This window comes from Pelophylax lessonae (assembly GCF_965119305.1).
Source record: "Pelophylax lessonae genome assembly, chromosome: 12".
Taxonomy (NCBI): domain Eukaryota; kingdom Metazoa; phylum Chordata; class Amphibia; order Anura; family Ranidae; genus Pelophylax; species Pelophylax lessonae.
Window position 1 is genome coordinate 39,466,667 of NC_138779.1, and position 19,587 is coordinate 39,486,253.

Consider the following 19,587-nt stretch of genomic DNA (forward strand, 5'->3'; position numbering starts at 1 on the left):
AACTTGATTCAACCCCCCTTCACGATCTTATTCCGGCATTTCCACGATTCATTTAACCGTGTAGAGCCGTTCTCTGCTCAGAGCAGTCAAAGAAAAAAAGAAACAGCCGGCAAAGTTTCACAACATCTCAGCGCTAAGAGATAAAACAGAAACATTGTATCATTTGGTTCTTTTAAATCAAAGTGATGAACATCGGTCTGTAAATGAGGGCAGTTTTACCACTTAAAGACTAAGCCTTTTTCTGACACTTTTTGCTTACAAGTTAACCACTTGCTGACCAGCCATGGCAGTTATACGGCAGCAGGCCCCCACGACCGCCGCACCTGTGGGCAGGCGCACGTCAGCGCCCACTCGCCAGCGGGAAAGCCGAGGCGCGGGGCTGGCAGCCGCGACTACCGCCGGGCACCCACGATCGCTCCCTGTGAAGAGAGAACGGCAGTCTGTTGTTGTAAAAACAGCAGACCGTTTTTCTCTCTGGTATCAACACAGAGCCCTTGTGTTCCTCCCATTTAGGATCACAGGTCTTTGTGTTGATATTACAAGCCAATCCCCCCCACAGTTAGAAAACATCCCCCTAGGCTCACACTTAACCCTTTGATCGCCCCAGGGTTAACCCCTTCCCTGCCAGTGTCATTAGTACAGTAACAGTGCATATTTTTAGCACTGATTACTGTAGTAATGTCACTGGTCCCCCCAAAAGTGTCAAAAATGTCAGTTAGGTGTACGATCTGTCCGCCGCAATGTCGCAGTCCCGCTAAAAATCGCAGATCACCGCCATTACTAGAAAAAAAAAAGTAAAAAAAAAATAAAAATGACAAATTTTTCCCCTAGTTTGTAGATGCGATAAATTTTGCGCAAACCAAATCTAAATACGCTTATTGGGATTTTTTTTTTTTACCAAAAATATGTAGCAGAATACAAATTGGCCTAAAATGATGAAAACATTTTATTTTAAAATTTTATTTTTGGGGAATGTTATATAGCAGAAAGTAAAAAAATATTGTTTTTTTTTTCAAAATTGTCGCTCTTTTTTTGTTTATATCGCAAAAAATAAAAAAAATAAAAAATTGCAAAGGTGATAAAATACCGCCAAAAGAAAGCTCTTTGTGGGGAAAAAAAAGACATCAATTTTATTTGGGTACAGCGTCGCACAACCGCGCAATTGTCCGTTAAAGTAATGCAGTGCCGAATTGCAAAAAATGGCCTGGTCATTAAGAGGGAAACTCTTCCCCGGAAGTGGTTAAAATCAGTATTTTTTTGCTAGAAAATGACTTTGAACCCCCACATTTTATATATATATATATATTCTTTTTTAGCAGAGACCCTAGAGAATAAAATAGCGTTCATTGCAATATTTTATATCACACTTTATTTGCGCAGCGGTCTTTCAAACGCAATTTTTTGGGAAAAAATACACTTCAATGAATAAAAAAACAAAACAAAACAGTAAAGTAGCCCAACTTTTTGTATAATGTGAAAGATGATGTTGATTTTTTTTATTGCAGAGGGGACATACTTGGAGGGGCATTTATTGAGCAAATTAGCGACACAGTAAGTTGCAAATCAAGACAACTCTTATTCAAAAAAGTCTCTGCCACAGGTTTACAGTGGGAGACATTTATTAATGCTGTCGCACAACAAAGTGAGGCTACACAGGAGCAATGGTACATAATCTGCGACAGATTTACTACAAAGGTTACATCTTTAGCCATAAATTCCTTCCTTAACTGCTTTATTGCAGCACTGTGACAGAAGAACACCTAACCACTTAATTGTGAATCTCAGAGTGGAAATCGGTAATAGTTCAGTCACAGTTGGCTACTCAGGAATACAGCCAGAGGGGTCACAAATACACTGGAAAACTGTTGCAAACATTTTGCTAAAATGGAGGCACACTGATTTGTGTCTAATTGTGATGCTAATTTGCTAGATAAATGTCCCCCAGTGTATTTGCAACCAGTGCGTCTATATTCCTGGGCAGCCAAGTGCTAAAGCCTGAGAGTCATTTATTACTGTAGTGAGACAGATTTTCACTCTAAACCCCTGGCACGCAACCTGCTGACCTTTGACACTTTTTGTGCAGCCTTTAGGGATCCAGCAGACACTAATCTGTTTCCTTTTTGCCCTACTATAGTAGTGATTTCTAACAGCCTTATGTAAAATGACTGTCTCCTGAGGAATGTTTCCAGTTTCCTACAACTCCTATAGCATGTTCACAGTCTCTGACTATCTCTTGAATCATGTTTGTCGTCTTTGACCCTCCCATGTCTGCAGTCTCTGACCATCCCTTGTGTCGTGTCCGCAGTCTCTGACCATCCCTTGTGTCGTGTCCGCAGTCTCTGACCATCCCTTGTGTCCTGTCCGCAGTCTCTGACCATCCCTTGTGTCCTGTCCGCAGTCTCTGACCATCCCTTGTGTCGTGTCCGCAGTCTCTGACCATCCCTTGTGTCGTGTCCGCAGTCTCTGACCATCCCTTGTGTCGTGTCCGCAGTCTCTGACCATCCCTTGTGTCGTGTCCGCAGTCTCTGACCATCCCTTGTGTCGTGTCCGCAGTCTCTGACCATCCCTTGTGTCGTGTCCGCAGTCTCTGACAATCCCTTGTGTCGTGTCTTCAGTCTATGACAATCCCTTGTGTCGTATCCCCAGTCTCTGACCATCCCTTGTGTCGTGTCCCCAGTCTCTGACCATCCCTTGTGTCGTGTCCCCAGTCTCTGACCATCCCTTGTGTCGTGTCCCCAGTCTCTGACCATCCCTTGTGTCGTGTCCGCAGTCTCTGACCATCCCTTGTGTCGTGTCCGCAGTCTCTGACCATCCCTTGTGTCATGTCCGCAGTCTCTGACCATTCCCTTGTGTCATGTCCGCAGTCTCTGACCATCCCTTGTGTCGTGTCCGCAGTCTCTGACCATTCCTTGTGTCGTGTCCGCAGTCTCTGACCATCCCTTGTATCGTGTCCGCAGGCTCTGACCATCTCTTGTATCGTGTCCGCAGTCTCTGACCATCTCTTGTATCGTATCTGCAGTCTCTGACCATCTCTTGTATCATGTTTGTCATCTCTGACCATCTTTTGTATAATACCCATTGTCTTTGACTATATCCTGTTGCGCCTGCCATCTCAGAGTATAATTATTCACTCAATTTTAGAAGTATTCCACTGGTAATGTCGGGGACCGCACTTGAGGCCTCCTATATCAAAAATGTTGACCACACTGCTCTAAACAGAAGCATAACAAATAAGTGATCAGGGTCAGGTTTCAGTCTGACAGTGTGACTGTCACACAATCTATCTCATTGCTCCTGTTAATCCTTGCTGTGCTATAGAATTGTCCCCTTAAGCTTCTTCTGCCAAAAAGATTGCATAGAGAGTAACATCGTCCTTGGTTGGCCAAACAAGATGGCCAAAGACGTTAAACCCACAAAAGTCTAGGTATAAGTTGTCAGCGCCGGTTAGGCAGCTCAAGAACGTTGCAACAATGGAGCAGTATAGTATAGGTCTGCTTTAGTTTCCCACAGGTTTACATAAGAACTATCTCCAAATTTCTTCTTCCAAAAAAAAAAATACACAGCAGGTGAAAAGTTTTTCACTCTGGATACAATGTCTTGGCTTGAGTTCTCTTTGAAGTTTCCAGCCCACAACAGCTTATAGACTAAACAAAAGTCAGAACTGGGACTAAAGAGTCATTTCTGGTGTTTTACCTGAAATTTTCAGCTGTTTTGGGAATGACATCTGCAAAAAGCTCAATCTTCATTCGTCCAACTTCCTGTAAGTGAAAAACATTACCAGTGCATTACAAGATGTCCAGGGGCTCTAAATATACCTCCACAGATCAACAGGAACCAGTAACCTTAAAGTGTGTAAAGACAAAACATAAATACTTCAATAAAAGTGAATAATATCCTAGCTACACTCAGGCTGGGTTTACACTATTGCGATGTCAGACATTGCATGTGATTTGCAATGCATTGCTGTGCAGATCACATGCAATGTCTGTGCTATACAAATTCAGCCATACAGACTTTATGGCTGAATTTGCATCGCATTCGGACAAAACGGTGCAGGATCATTTTTTTGGTCCGCACTGGAATCGGATCGCAGGAGTGTTCACACCTATGCGATCCGATTCCTGCACCATTTGACAGTTCATACTGCGATCTGTAAATCGATCTGGGGGTGTCATTAACTTTGTATTGACACCTGCAGCGGTTCGCATAGGGCAATGTGAACTGCCTGCGAGAGACATGTGATGCAGGAACCTGCACTGGAATCTCACTGGTTCCCGCATCGCTTATGTGTGAACCTAGCCTTAAAGCAGGGGTCTTGCTGGATATGTATACTGATAAGGACTGGGTAATGTGTTAGGATCTATACTGGTATGGACTGGGTAATGTGTTACGAACGAAAGGATGCCACATCGTTTTGATGGAAATAAAAATGATCAACCTACAGAGGGCTGAATTCAAAGACACCCCAAAAATCAAAGTGAAAAAATGATGCAGCAGGCTAGTCCATTTTGCTCAAATTTCATTGCAGCAACTCAAAATGGTACTCTGTAGTTTGTATGGCCCCCACGTACTTGCATATATGCCCGACAACATCGGGGCATGCACCTAATGAGACGACGTATGGTGTCCTGGGGTGTTTCCTCCCAGATCTGGACCCGGGCATCACTGAGCTCCTGGAGAGACTGAGGTGCAACCTGGCGGCGTCGGATGGACCGAAACATAATGTCCCAGAGGTGTTCTATTGGATTTAGGTCAGGCGAGCGTGGGGGCCATTTATTGGTAATAATTCCTTCATCCTCCAGGAACTGGCTGCATACTTTTGCTACATGAGGCTGGGTGTTGCCGTGCACCAGGAGGAACCCAGGACACACTGCACCAGTGTGGGGTCTGACTATGGGTCCATGGATTTCATCCCAACACCTAATGGCAGTTAGGGTGCCATTGTCTAGCCTGTAGAGATCTGGGTGCCCCTCCATGGATATGCCTCCCCAGACCTTCACTGACCCCCACCACCAAACCAGTCATGCTGAATGATGTTACAGGCAGCATAACCTTCTCCACGGCTTCTCCAGACCCTTTTACATCTGTCACATGTGCTCGGGGTGAACCTGCTCTCATCTGTGAAAAGCACAGGGTGCCAGTGGCGGACCTGCCAATTCTGGTGTTAAATGGCAAATGCCAATCAAGCTCAATGGTGCTGGGAAGTGAGCACAGGGCCCACTAGAGGATGTTGGGCCCTCAGGTCACCATCCTAAAGTCTGTTTCTGATTGTTTGGTCAGAGACATTCACATCAGTGGCCTGCTGGAGGTCATTTTGTAGGGCTCTGGCAGTGTTCATCCTGTTCCTCCTTGCACAAAGATACCGGTCCTGCTGATGGGTTAAGGACCTTCTACGACCCTGTCCAGCTCTCCTAAAGTAACTGCCTGTCTCCTGGAATCTCCTCCATGCTCTTTAGACTGTGCTGGGAGACACAGCAAACCTTCTGGCAATGGCACATATTGATGTGTCATCCTGGAGGAGTTGAAATGCCTGTGCAACCTCAGGGTCCAGGTATCAGCTCATGATACCAGTAGTGACACTGACCCTAGCCAAATGCAAAACTAGTGAAAAACAGTCAGAAAAGATGAGTAGGGGAAAAAAAAAAAAAAATCAGTGGCCTCCACCTGTAAAACTATTCTGGAGGTTGTCTCATTGTTGCCCATCTAGTGCCCCTGTTAATTTCATTAACATCAAAGCAGCTGAAACTAGTTAACAATCCCCTCTGCTATTTAAATAACCAGATCAATATCCCAGGAGATTCATTGACTTGATGCTATACTCTATTTAAAAAGTGTTCCTTTGAGCAGTGTATTTTGTAGTGGTAAAACACATTTTTGTGTTGCGCAGAGAGCTCAAGTCACCAGTATAAATAGGAACCATGGGAAGATGCAGTGCACTTATGGCGCTTTTCCACTGCATGGAACCGTACCGGTTCGGCACGCTTTTGTGCTTTTCCACTGCTGGTACCGCATGGTATAGGGTCGGAACGGTTCGGTACGGTACGGTATAGGTTTGCTTTTCCACTGCATGGAACCGAACGGTACGGTACGGCTCTGAAAAAACAGTACCTACTCGATTGTGGTTCCAACAGGTACCAAACTGGTACCGTATCCCACAATCCTTTGCATGCAGTCACTACTAGCCACTGATTGGTCAGAGAATCCCACCCACTTAACTTTAGTACTACTTTAGTGGAAAAGCAAACCTATACCGTACCGTACCGAACCGCTCCGACACTATACCATGCGGTACCAGCAGTGGAAAAGCAAACCGGGCCAAGCGGGGCCGAGTAGAGCCGAGCCGGTACTTGCAGTGGAAAAGTGCCATTAGTTATCAGCTCCCAGTAACTGGACTGATTAGACACGCCTCCTCTCTATGCCGTAAGAGTTTGTGTGAGGCTATTGGTTCCTATTAATGCTACTGATAAGTGGATAAATTCACCCAATCTGTAATTCAACCTGGGTCAGCCTGAATAATTGCTGAAGATCATCCTATAAACATGGCAAATTTTGCGCTGAGTCAGTTCAATGCTAAAATGGTCTTTTGGAATTTGAGGCTTGCTCATGGCCTGGACTCTCTGGGACTGTTCCCGAAAACCTTCCTATCAAATACCTCCAAAATCGCCACATGGAACCCAGAGATGGTACAGCTCTCGCAGGAGAGAGTAACTGGAAGAACCATAAGCACCATTCCTGAACGGAGTCAGACCCCTGCAGAAAGGCCACTGCTTCCACACAAAGATCAAGGGTCCTTCTCTGCAACATGCTGGCAGGGAAAAGGCTTTTTCTGCTCAGGACATGGCTGCTTAAAAGGTATCAGGACAATATCCCCCTGGACATTATCCCCCGGGACAATATCCCCCCGGAAAACATCCCCCTGGACATAGGGTTAGAGGGGGGATATTGTCTAGGGGGATATTGTCCAGGGAGGATATTGTCCGGGGGGGGGATATTGTCCGGGGGGGGGGGGATGTTGTCCGGGGGGATATTGTCCTAGAATCGCTTAAAAACAGAACTGGGGGGATTTGTTTAGAAGATTGCGAACAAGCAGGCTATTTATTGTGGAAGGGACATGCAATGTCTCTTTTGCAATAAAATACACCTACCTGCCTACTTGCAGACTTCACGCATCACTGGCACAGTTTGTTTGTGCTGGCATGACTGACTCCTGCACATGTGCAGACGTTACATCAACCCATGCCACCCAATCATCAAGGACTGTGGAAAATGTTGCATTTAATTTGGAAATGAAGGTCCCAGAGTCTGTAGGAAGAGTGGAGGGGCACAGAATCCAAGTTGCATGAGGTCCAGTGTGAAGTTTCCACAGTCAGTGATGATTTGGGGAGCCATGTCATCTGCTGGTGTTGGTCCACTGTGTTTTATCAAGTCCAAAGTCAGCGCAGCCCTCTACCAGGAAATTCTAGAGCACTTCATGCTTCCCTCTGCTGTCCAGCTTTATGGAGATGCTGATTTCATTTTTCAGAAGGATTTGGAACCTGCCCACACTGCCTAAAATACCAATACCTGGTTTAAGGATCATGGTATTACTGTGCTTGATTGGCCAGCAAATTCGCCTGACCTAAACCCCATAGAGAATCTGTGGGATATTGTCAAGAAAAAGATGAGAGACACCAGACCCAACAATGCAGATGAGCTGAAGGCCGCTATCAAAGCAACCTGGGCTTCCATAACACCTCAGCAGTGCCACAGGCTGATCACCTCCATGCCACACCGCATTAATGCAGTAATTCATGTAAAAGGAGCCCCGACCAAGTATTGAGTGCAAACAATACTGTTCATGGACATACTTTTTAGTAAGCTATCATTTCTGTATTAAAAACTTTTTTTTTTTATTGGTAATTTTCTGAGATACTGAAGTTTGGGTTTTTGAAATATATCACTCTGTGTGTAAGGCATCTATATAAAATATATGAGTTTCAGTTTTTGAATTGAATTACTGAAATAAATCAACTTAATTATGATATTCAAATTTTTTGAGATGCCCCTGTATATAGATAAAGAAAGTATTAGAAAGTAAAGTTACACCCAAGCACTAAAAGCGAATGTTCACCCTCAAAGCAAACTTCCCTCCTCTCCACAAACATTGCTTTTTTTTTCCTTTGTTTATTTACAGTACCTTCTTCTTTTAATTAAAGGTCCTGTCCCCCAATGCTCGTCACTCACATAGGCGAATAACGTGCACTGTGCTGTCTGTGCCTCCTGGGATATGCACGTCACATTTTCCAGAAAGCATAGCTTTTCATTCAGAAAAGGATCAGGGGGCATGCCTAGTGGCACGTCATGGGGAGGCCCTTTGGCTGAACCCATAACAGCTGGCAGCGTCCTGATGATGTCACACTAAAACATGGCGGTGCAGGACCGGAGTGGCGGCAGAAGAGGGTCTCAGCAAGACAATGCTGGATCCGCTGGGTGGGTATCTACACAGTGTAGAACCCACAACCCAGTAAGCAGGGGTTAACAAAATGGAGGGGGGGGGGGGAAGGTAAAGATCCACTATAACCACTTGACCTCTGGAACATTTTCCCCCCTTTCATGACCATTATGGCTATTTTTTGCCATACGGCACTGCAGCACAATAACCACTTAAGCCCCGGAAGATTTTACCCCCTTCCTGACCAGGGGGTTTTTTGCGATTTTTTACATGCTCGAATTTAACGGACAATTGCGTGGGTGTGCGACGCTGTGCCTAAACAAATTTCACGTCCTTTTTTTCCCACAAACAGAGCTTTCTTTTGGTGGTATTTGATCACCTGTGCAATTTTTTGATCACGCGCTATAAACAAAAAAAGAGCGTCAATTTTTGCAAAAATAACAATATTTTTCACTTTTTTTTATATGAAATTCCCCCCAAAAAAAATGTAAAAATCAAAATTTTTTAACATTTTCGGCCAAATTGTTTTATGCTACATATGTTTGGTAAAAAAAAAAAAAAAATCGCAAAAAGCGTATTTTGATTGGTTTGCGCAAAAGTTATCGCGTTTACTAACAAAGGGAAAGATTTTTGTCATTTTTGGTGTTTTTTTTTTTAACGAGTAATGGCGGAGATCTGCGATTTTTTTGCGGTACTGCGACATTGCGGCGGACAGATCGGACCCTTGACTGACATTTTTGACACTTTTGGGGTTACCAGTGACATTACTGCAGTAATCAGTGCTATATATATGCACTGTTACTGCAAAAATGACACTGGCAGGGAAGGGGTTAACTGTATTGGACAGGGAGGGGTTAAGTGTGTCCTAGGGGCGTGTTTCTAACTGTAGTGGGACAATGCTATTGGTGTAAAAACAAAGATCAACGGTTCTACATAGTAGAACCGTCTGATCTCCATTTTTACACAGGGGAGAATGACAGGCGGCTTGCTTACATAAGCCGCTCTGCCTTTCTCCCGCTGTACCGACGATCGGCGAGTGACCGGCGGACATCGGGTCCGCCGGTCACACGCCCGCACTCCTCCCTGAACGAGCCTCAGCGGGCGCGCGCTCGCCCGCTATTGGCTCTAATAGCAGTGACAGGCGAGCGATGTAGACCTACGTCACTCTGCCTGGCCGGGGCTGACTGCCGCAGTAAATATACTGTGCGTAGTTGGCAACCGGTTAACTAAAAAACGTGTGTCCGTGTGACACTGTACCCAAATAAAATTGATGTCCTTTCACCCCAAAAACAGAGCTTTCCTTTGGTGGTATTTGATCACCTCTGCGGTGATTATTTTTTGTGCTATAAACAAAAAAAGACCGACAATTTTGAAAAAAAACAAAACAATATTTTTTTACTTTTTGCTATAAAACATATCCAATAAAAACATGTAAAAAAAACAAATTTCTTTTATAAATTTTAGCCAATATATAGTATGCTACATATTTTTGGTAAACAAATCCCAAAAAGAGTATATAGATTGGTTTGCGCAAAAGTTATCGCATGGACAAACTATGATATATATACTGGAATGTTTTTTTTTTTTTTTTTTTACTACGAATGGCGGCAATCGGCGACTAACTAACACTTTGTGGGAACCAGTGAAACTATAACAGTGATAAAAATATGCACTGTCACTGTACTAATGACACTGGCTGGTAAGGGGTTAAACATCTAGGGCGATCAAAGGGTTAACTGTGTGCCTAGCCAGTGTTTTTGTTTAAACTGTGTGGTGATTTACTAAGGGAAGTGATGGATTTTATTTCCTACTTTGCAAGGACACAAAATCCATCGCTTTCCACCCAGTCAGAACGGAGCTCTGCCTTGTTTACAGAGTGTCATTCTGTGTCTCTGCCCCACGATCGGCGGGTGCCGGGGGACTAGTGTCTCATCATTGGTGTCAGTGGGAGGAATAGTGCCTCATCATTGGTGTCAGTGGGAGGAATGGTGCCTCATCATTGGTGTCAGTGGGAGGAATAGTGCCTCATCATTGGTGTCAGTGGGAGGAATAGTGCCTCATCATTGGTGTCAGTGGGAGGAATAGTGCCTCATCATTGGTGTCAGTGGGAGGAATAGTGCCTCATCATTGGTGTCAGTGGGAGGAATAGTGCCTCATCATTGGTGTCAGTGGGAGGAATAGTGCCTCATCATTGGTGTCAGTGGGAGGAATAGTGCCTCATCATTGGTGTCAGTGGGAGGAATAGTGCCTCATCATTGGTGTCAGTGAGAGGAATATTGCCCCATCATTGGTGTCAGTGAGAGGAATAGTGCCCCATCATTGGTGTCAGTGGGAGGAATAGTGCCCCATCATTGATGTCAGTTAGAGGAATAGTGCCCCATCATTGGTGTCAGTGGGAGGAATAGTGCCCCATCATTGGTGTCAGTGAGAGGAATAGTGCCCCATCATTGGTGTCAGTGGGAGGAATAGTGCCCTATCATTGGTGTCAGTGAGAGGAATAGTGCCCCATCATTGGTGTCAGTGAGAGGAATAGTGCCATATCATTGGTGTCAGTGGGAGGAATAGTGTCCCATCATTGGGTGTCAGTGAGAGGAATAGTGCCCCGTCATTGGTGTCAGTGGGAGGAATAGTGCCCCGTCATTGGTGTCAATGGGAGGAATAGTGCCCCATCATTGGGGTAAGTGGGAGGAATAGTGCCACGTCATTGGTGTCGGTGGGAGGAATAGTGCCCCGTCATTGGTGTCGGTGGGAGGAATAGTGCCCCGTCATTGGTGTCGGTGGGAGGAATAGTGCCCCGTCATTGGTGTCGGTGGGAGGAATAGTGCCCCGTCATTGGTGTCGGTGGGAGGAATAGTGCCCCGTCATTGGTGTCGGTGGGAGGAATAGTGCCCCGTCATTGGTGTCGGTGGGAGGAATAGTGCCCCATCATTGATGTCAGTGAGAGGAATAGTGCCCCATCATTGGTGTCAGTGAGAGGAATAGTGCCCTATCATTGGTGTCAGTGAGAGGAATAGTGCCCCATCATTGGTGTCAGTGAAAGGAATAGTGCCATATCATTGGTGTCAGTGGGAGGAATAGTGTCCCGTCATTGGCTGTCAGTGAGAGGAATAGTGCCCCGTCATTGGTGTCAGTGAGAGGAATAGTGCCCCGTCATTGGTGTCAGTGGGAGGAATAGTGCCCCGTCATTGGTGTCGGTGGAAGGAATAGTGCCCCGTCATTGGTGTTGGTGGGAGGAATAGTGCCCCGTCATTGGTGTCGGTGGGAGGAATAGTGCCCCGTCATTGGTGTTGGTGGGAGGAATAGTGCCCCGTCATTGGTGTCGGTGGGAGGAATAGTGCCCCGTCATTGGGGTCAGTGGGAGGAATAGTGCCACGTCATTGGTGTCAGTGGGAGGAATAGTAACCCATTATTGATGTCAGTGGGAGGAATAGGGCCATATCATTGGTGTTGGTGGAAGTAATAGGGCCCCATCATTGGTGTCAGTGGGTAAAATACTGCTCCGCTGTTGGTGACCGAGGAAAGAATGGTGCTTCATGGTTGGTGTCAGTAGGAACAATAGTTACTTGTACCATGGAAGGAAATAGTGCCCCGAGGACTGGGCGTAGGCAAGCAATTGGCCATATCTGGGCCGCGAGCCGCAATTTGGAGACCTCTAATCTACGGTGTCTGCTTTCAGAAAATGTATGTTTTGGGGGTTTTATGTAATCTTCAGACCTAAAATAATGTATTAAACATGTGCAAAAACAACTCTGACATGGAAAGGGTTATTATATAAACTGCTGCAAATCACATCAAAGTAAATAAACTGTCCCCCTCTGTGCCTGTATCCCCCTGTGCACCCCTCTGTGCCTGTATCCCCCTGTGCCCCTCTGTGCCTGTATCCCCCTGTGTACCCCCTCTGTGCCTGTATCCCCCTGTGCACCCCTCTGTGCCTGTATCCCCCTGTGCCCCTCTGTGCCTGTATCCCCCTGTGCACCCCTCTGTGCCTGCATCCCCCTGTGCACCCCTCTGTGCCTGTATCCCCCTGTGTACACCTCTGTGCCTGTATCCCCCTGTGTACACCTCTGTGCCTGTATCCCCCTGTGCCTGCATCCCCCTGTGTACACCTCTGTGCCTTTATCCCCTGTGTACCCCTCTATGCCTGTATCCCCCTGTGCACCCCTCTGTGCCTGTATCCCCCTCTGTACCCCTCTGTGCCTGTATCCCCCTGTGCACCCCTCTGTGCCTGTATCCCCCTCTGTACCCCTCTGTGCCTGTATCCCCCTGTGTACACCTCTGTGCCTGTATCCCCCTCTGTACCTGTATCCCCCTCTGTGCCTGTATCCCCCTGTGTACACCTCTGTGCCTTTATCCCCTGTGTACCCCTCTATGCCTGTATCTCCCTGTGTACACCTCTGTGCCTGTATCCCCCTCTGTACCCCTCTGTGCCTGTATCCCCCTCTGTACCCCTCTGTGCCTGTATCCCCCTGGGTACCCCTCTGTGCCTGTATCCCCCTCTGTACCCCTCTGTGCCTGTATCCCCCTCTGTACCCCTCTGTGCCTGTATCCCCCTGTGCACCCCTCTGTGCCTGTATCCCCCTCTGTACCCCTCTGTGCCTGTATCCCCCTGTGTACACCTCTGTGCCTGTATCCCCCTCTGTACCTGTATCCCCCTCTGTGCCTGTATCCCCCTGTGTACACCTCTGTGCCTTTATCCCCTGTGTACCCCTCTATGCCTGTATCTCCCTGTGTACACCTCTGTGCCTGTATCCCCCTCTGTACCCCTCTGTGCCTGTATCCCCCTCTGTACCCCTCTGTGCCTGTATCCCCCTCTGTACCCCTCTGTGCCTGTATCCCCCTGGGTACCCCTCTGTGCCTGTATCCCCCTGTGCCTGCATCCCCCTGTGTACACCTCTGTGCCTTTATCCCCTGGGTACCCCTCTGTGCCTGTATCCCTCTCTGTGCCTGTATCCCCCTGTGTACCTGCATCCCCCTGTGTACCCCTCTGTGCCTGTATCCCCCTGTGCCTGCATCCCCCTGTGTACACCTCTGTGCCTTTATCCCCTGTGTACCCCTCTATGCCTGTATCCCTCTGTGCCTGTATCCCCCTCTGTACCCCTCTGTGCCTGTATCCCCCTCTGTGCCTGTATCCCCCTGTGCACCCCTCTGTGCCTGTATCCCCCTGTGCACCCCTCTGTGCCTGTATCCCCCTGTGTACACCTCTGTGCCTTTATCCCCCTGTGTACATCTCTGTGCCTGTATCCCCCTCTGTGCCTGTATCCCCCTGGGTACCCCTCTGTGCCTGTATCCCCTGTGTACCCCTCTGTGTCTGTATCCCCTGTGCCCCCCTCTGTGTCTGTATCCCCCTGTGTATCCCCTCTGCGCCCCCAGCACACTATAAGGATGGTACGTGACTGCGGGGCGCCAGCACAGAGAAGGGGATTTGTAGAATACATGACAGGAAGCGAGGACCGGGCACGGGTGGAGAAGGAGCCTCAGCCCGGTATACCGCACATTACCTGCCCCCCGATACTAATATCGAAGAATACGATGGGGTTGTTAGGGTTAGAAGCCGGGACCGCCATTTCTGTCGCTGGCAGAGAGGAAGAAACCCACGCTGTAAACGTCACTTCCTGGAGAACAAGAAGCCCCCAGTGCGCGTGTGCTTGGCTCATGTTGGCCTCATGTGTAGCTCAGGATGACCCCATGTGGCCGGATAGGGTCATAGCGCCAACCCTGAGATAGAATTTTGCTACACATGATCTGAGAGTCATGTCATAATTATTCAGGGCTTCAGATTTGAAAAGCATTCAAGCCTGGGGATCAGGGTGGCAGCAAGAGGAACTGTTATATTTGGATAATGTTCATCACTACGTATTCCTTTATATTGGTGGTCTGTGCAAGAGTGCACCTTGCATTGGTGATGAAAGGGCCCTGTTACATTGGTGGTCAGTGGGAGAAGGGCCCCCTTATATTGTTGACTGGTAGTGAAGGACCCCCTTATATTGATGGTTAGTGGTGATGGGCCACCTTTCCTCGGTGCTGAAGGGCCTCCTAACATTGGTGGTCAGTAGTGAAGGGCCCCTTACATTTGTGGTCAGTAGTGAAGGGCCCCTTACATTTGTGGTCAGTAGTGAAGGGCCCTCTAACATTGGAGGTAAGTGGTGAAGGGCCCCTTAACATTGGTAGTCAGTGGGTGTAGGGTCCCTTATGTAGCCCTGCCCCCGAGGGAGTGGCTTGTTGGTAGTGAAGGACCCAATAACATTGGTGGTCAGTGGGAGAAGGGCCCCCTTATATTGTTTGCTGGTAGTAAAGGACCCCCTTAAATTGGCAGTTGGTAGTGAAGGACCACCTTACCTCAGTGGTGATGGGCCCCCTAACATTGGTGATCAGTGGTGAAGTGCCCCCTAACATTGGTGATCAGTGGTGAAGTGCCCCTTACATTGGTGGTCAGTAGTGAAAGGATCCCTTAGATTAGATGTTAGTGGTCAACAGATCCCTTACAGTAGCAGCTGTAGAAGGTAGTGTGGCTGAGCAGTCTAAGGCGCTGGATTAAGGCTCCAGTCTCTCTGGAGGCGTGGGTTCAAACCCTTACTTATAATGTTCACTGGTAGCTAAGGACCAGTGGGCAGTGGGAGAAGTGGGTTTGACTACATTGGTGGTCAGGGCTGATGGGATTCTTTACAGTAGTGGTCCATAGAAGAACAGGCCCCCTTTTATTGTTCGCTGGTAGTGAAGGACGACCTTACGTTGGTGGTCAGTGGGAGAAGGGCCCCCTTATATGGTTGGCTGGTAGTAAAGGACCCCCTTATATTGGTGGTTGGTTGTGAAGGGCCACCTTACTTCAGTGGCGAAGGGCCCCCTAAAATTGGTGATTGTGGTGAAGGGCCCCCTTACATCTGTGGTCAGTAGTGAAGGACCCTCTAACATTGGAGGTAAGTGGTGAACGGCCCCCTAACTTTGGTAGTCAGTGGGTGTAGGGTCCCTTATGTAGCCCTGCCCCCGAAGGAGTGGCTTGTTGCATGGGTATCCTCTTCACTTCTTGCGCTCTGAGCCTGCTCCAACCCATCTGACACCATTAATTCTGTCATTGTGAATAATTGAGACCACAAGTATTGCAGTAAACAATCAATTTACTGCTTTCGACTTTTTATATAAAACAAGAATATGCAAACAGAATCAGAAAGAACACAGATGTTGCTAAGAAGATAGATCCTGAATTCCCAACCAAGGATTTAGGCCTTTTAGTTCAGCACTCCGGATCCAGAACACAGGCCACACATACATCTACACAAACAAATGTGTATGTATGCTAGAGGATTGCGTTCATCAACAATAAACAATACTTTAAATAATCTGATGTAATTAGAGAGTGACCAGAGATAAGAGTGACTACACTTGGTAACTTGAATGCAACCTAAGCAATATATCAATATAATACCCTTATACTGGTCGTCAGTGGTGAATGGCCCCCTTACATTTGTGGTCAGTGGGTGAAGGGTACCTATATTGTTGACTGATAGCGACAGACCCTCTTACATTGGTGGCAGTTGGTGGATCTGGTAGTGTGGCCTAGCGGTCTAAGGCGCTGGATTAAGGCTCCAGTCTCTCTGGAGGCGTGGGTTCGAATCCCACCACTGCCAAACCTTTACTTACAGTCTTCGCTGGTAGCGAAGAGTGAGTTGGAGAAGGGCCTCCTTACATTGGTGGTCAGGGCTCATGGGATTCTTTACATTAGTGGTCCATAGAAGAACAGGCCCTCTTTTATTGTTCGCTGGTAGTGAAGGACCCCCTTACGTTGGTGGTCAGTGGGAGAAGGGCCCCTTATATTGTCGGCTGGTAGTAAAGGACCCCCTTATATTGGTGGTTGGGGGTGAAGGGCCACCTTCCCTCAGTGGAGAAGGGCCCCCTAAAATTGGTGATCGGTGGTGAAGGGCCTCCTTAAATTTGTGGTCAGTAGTGAAGGACCCTCTAACATTGGAGGTAAGTAGTGAACGGCCCCCTAACTTTGGTAGTCAGTGGGTGTAGGGTCCCTTATGTAGCCCTGCCCCCGAGGGAGTGGATTGTTGCATGGGTATCCTCTTCACTTCTTGCGCTCTGAGCCTTCTCCAACCCATCTGACACCATTAATTCTGTCATTGTGAATAATTGAGACCACAAGTATTGCAGTAAACAATCAATTTACTGCTTTTGACTTTTTATGTAAAACAAGAATATGCAAACAGAATCAGAAACAACACAGATGTTGCTAAGAAGATAGATCCTGAATTCCCAAAAAGTTTTTAGGCCTTTTAGTTCAGCACTCAGGATCCAGAACACAGGCCACACATACATCTACACAAACAAATGTGTATGTATGCTAGAGGATTGCGTTCATCAACAATAAACAATACTTTAAATAATCTGATGTAATTAGAGAGTGACCAGAGATAAGAGTGACTACACTTGGTAACTTGAATGCAACCTAAGCAATATATCAATATAATACCCTTATATTGGTGGTCAGTGGTGAATGGCCCCCTTACATTTGTGGTCAGTAGTGAAGGACCTCCTTACATTGGTGGTCAGTGGGTGAAGGGTACCTATATTATTGGCTGATAGTGAAAGACCCTATTACATTGGTAGCATTGGGTAGTGTGGCCGAGCAGTCTAAGCCGCTGGCTTAAGGCTCCAGTCTCTGTTTCGGCGTGGGTACAAATCCCACCGCTGCCAAACCTTTACTTACAGTGTTCACTGGTAGCGAAGAGTGAGTTGGAGAAGGGCCTCCTTACATTGGTGGTCAGGGCTGATGGGATTCTTTACATTAGTGGTCCGTGGAAGAACAGGCCCCCTTTTATTGTTCGCTGGTAGTGAAGGACCCCCTTACGTTGGTGGTCAGTGGGAGAAGGCCCCCCTTATATTGTTGGCTGGTAGTAAAGGACCCCCTTATATTAGTGGTTGGTGGTGAAGGGCCACCTTACCTCAGTGGCGATGGGGCCCCTAAAATTGGTGATCGGTGGTGAAGGGCCCCCTTACATTTGTGGTCAGTAGTGAAGGACCCCCTTACATTGGTGGTCAGTGGGTGAAGGATACCTATATTGTTGACTGATAGTGACAGACCCTCTTACATTGGTAGAAGTTGGTGTATCTGGTAGTGTGGCCGAGCGGTCTAAGGCGCTGGATTTAGGCTCCAGTCTCTCTGGAGGCGTGGGTTCAAATCCCACCACTGCCAAACCTTTTACTTACAGTGTTCACTGGTAGCGAAGAGTGAGTTGGAGAAGGGCCTCCTTACATTGGTGGTCAGGGCTGATGGGATTCTTTACATTAGTGGTCCGTAGAAGAACAGGCCCCCTTTTATTGTTCGCTGGTAGCGAAGGACCCCCTTACGTTGGTGGTCAGTGGGAGAAGGGCCCCCTTATATGGTTGGCTGGTAGTAAAGGACCCCCTTATATTAGTGGTTGGTGGTGAAGGGCCACCTTACTTCAGTGGCGAAAGGCCCCCTAAAATTGGTGATCGTGGTGAAGGGCCCCCTTACATTTGTGGTCAGTAGTGAAGGACCCTCTAACATTGGATGTAAGTGGTGAACGGCCCCCTAACTTTGGAAGTCAGTGGGTGTAGGGTCCCTTATGTAGCCCTGCCCCCGAGGGAGTGGCTTGTTGCATGGGTATCCTCTTCACTTCTTGCGCTCTGAGCCTGCTCCAACCCATCTGACACCATTAATTCTGTCATTGTGAATAATTGAGACCACAAGTATTGCAGTAAACAATCAATTTTCTGCTTTTGACTTTTTATGTAAAACAAGAATATGCAAACAGAATCAGAAATAACACAGATGTTGCTAAGAAGATAGATCCTGAATTCCCAACCAAGGATTTAGGCCTTTTAGTTCCGCACTCAGGATCCAGAACACAGGCCACACATACATCTACACAAACAAATGTGTATGTATGCTAGAGGATTGCGTTCATCAACAATAAACAATACTTTAAATAATCTGATGTAATTAGAGAGTGACCAGAGATAAGAGTGACTACACTTGGTAACTTGAATGCAACCTAAGCAATATATCAATATAATACCCTTATATTGGTGGTCAGTGGTGAATGGCCCCCTTACATTTGTGGTTAGTAGTGAAGGACCCCCTTACATTGGTGGTCAGTTGGTGAAGGGTACCTATATTGTTGACTGATAGCGACAGACCCTCTTACATTGGTGGCAGTTGGTCGATCTGGTAGTGTGGCCGAGCGGTCTAAGGCGCTGGATTAAGGCTCCAGTCTCTCTGGAGGCGTGGGTTCAAATCCCACCCCTGCCAATCCTTTACTTACAGTCTTCGCTGGTAGCGAAGAGTGAGTTGGAGAAGGGCCTCCTTACATTGGTGGTCCATAGAAGAACGGGCCCTCTTTTATTGTTCGCTGGTAGTGAAGGACCCCCTTACGTTGGGGGTCAGTGGGAGAAGGGCCCACTTATATTGTTGGCTGGTAGTAAAGGACCCCCTTATATTGGTGGTTGGCGGTGAAGGGCCACCTTACCTCAGTGGAGAAGGGCCCCCTAAAATTGGTGATCGGTGGTGAAGGGCCTCCTTAAATTTGTGGTCAGTAGTGAAGGACCCTCTAACATTGGAGGTAAGTAGTGAACGGCCCCCTAACTTTGGTAGTCAGTGGGTGTAGGGTCCCTTATGTAGCCCTGCCCCCGAGGGAGTGGCTTGTTGCATGGGTATCCTCTTCACTTCTTGCGCTCTGAGCCTGCTCCAACCCATCTGACACCATTAATTCTGTCATTGTGAATAATTGAGACCACAAGTATTGCAGTAAACAATCAATTTACTGCTTTCGACTTTTTATGTAAAACAAGAATATGCAAACAGAATCAGAAATAACACAGATGTTGCTAAGAAGATAGATCCTGAATTCCCAACCAAGGATTTAGGCCTTTTAGTTCAGCACTCCGGATCCAGAACACAGGCCACACATACATCTACACAAACAAATGTGTATGTATGCTAGAGGATTGCGTTCATCAACAATAAACAATACTTTAAATAATCTGATGTAATTAGAGAGTGACCAGAGATAAGAGTGACTACACTTGGTAACTTGAATGGAACCTAAGCAATATATCAATATAATACCCTTATATTGGTGGTCAGTGGTGAATGGCCCCCTTACATTTTTGGTCAGTAGTGAAGGACCCCCTTACAT

At 47.1% G+C, this 19,587-nt stretch overlaps 1 protein-coding gene across 1 annotated transcript in view; it reads right to left on the reverse strand.

The window, feature by feature from the left end:
• The window catches only part of PPIH (peptidylprolyl isomerase H), a 79,419-nt gene extending 65,381 nt beyond the window's left edge, over window positions 1-14,038 (reverse strand). The window contains exons 1-2 of the mRNA XM_082273364.1: window positions 13,930-14,038; window positions 3,694-3,758 (exon numbers count right to left, since the gene is read on the reverse strand). Coding sequence (XP_082129490.1) covers window positions 3,694-3,758; window positions 13,930-13,995 — 131 coding nt within the window. The 5' untranslated portion in view covers window positions 13,996-14,038. The remainder of the gene's footprint in view (window positions 1-3,693; window positions 3,759-13,929) is intronic.
• Between the last annotated feature and the right edge of the window lie 5,549 nt (window positions 14,039-19,587).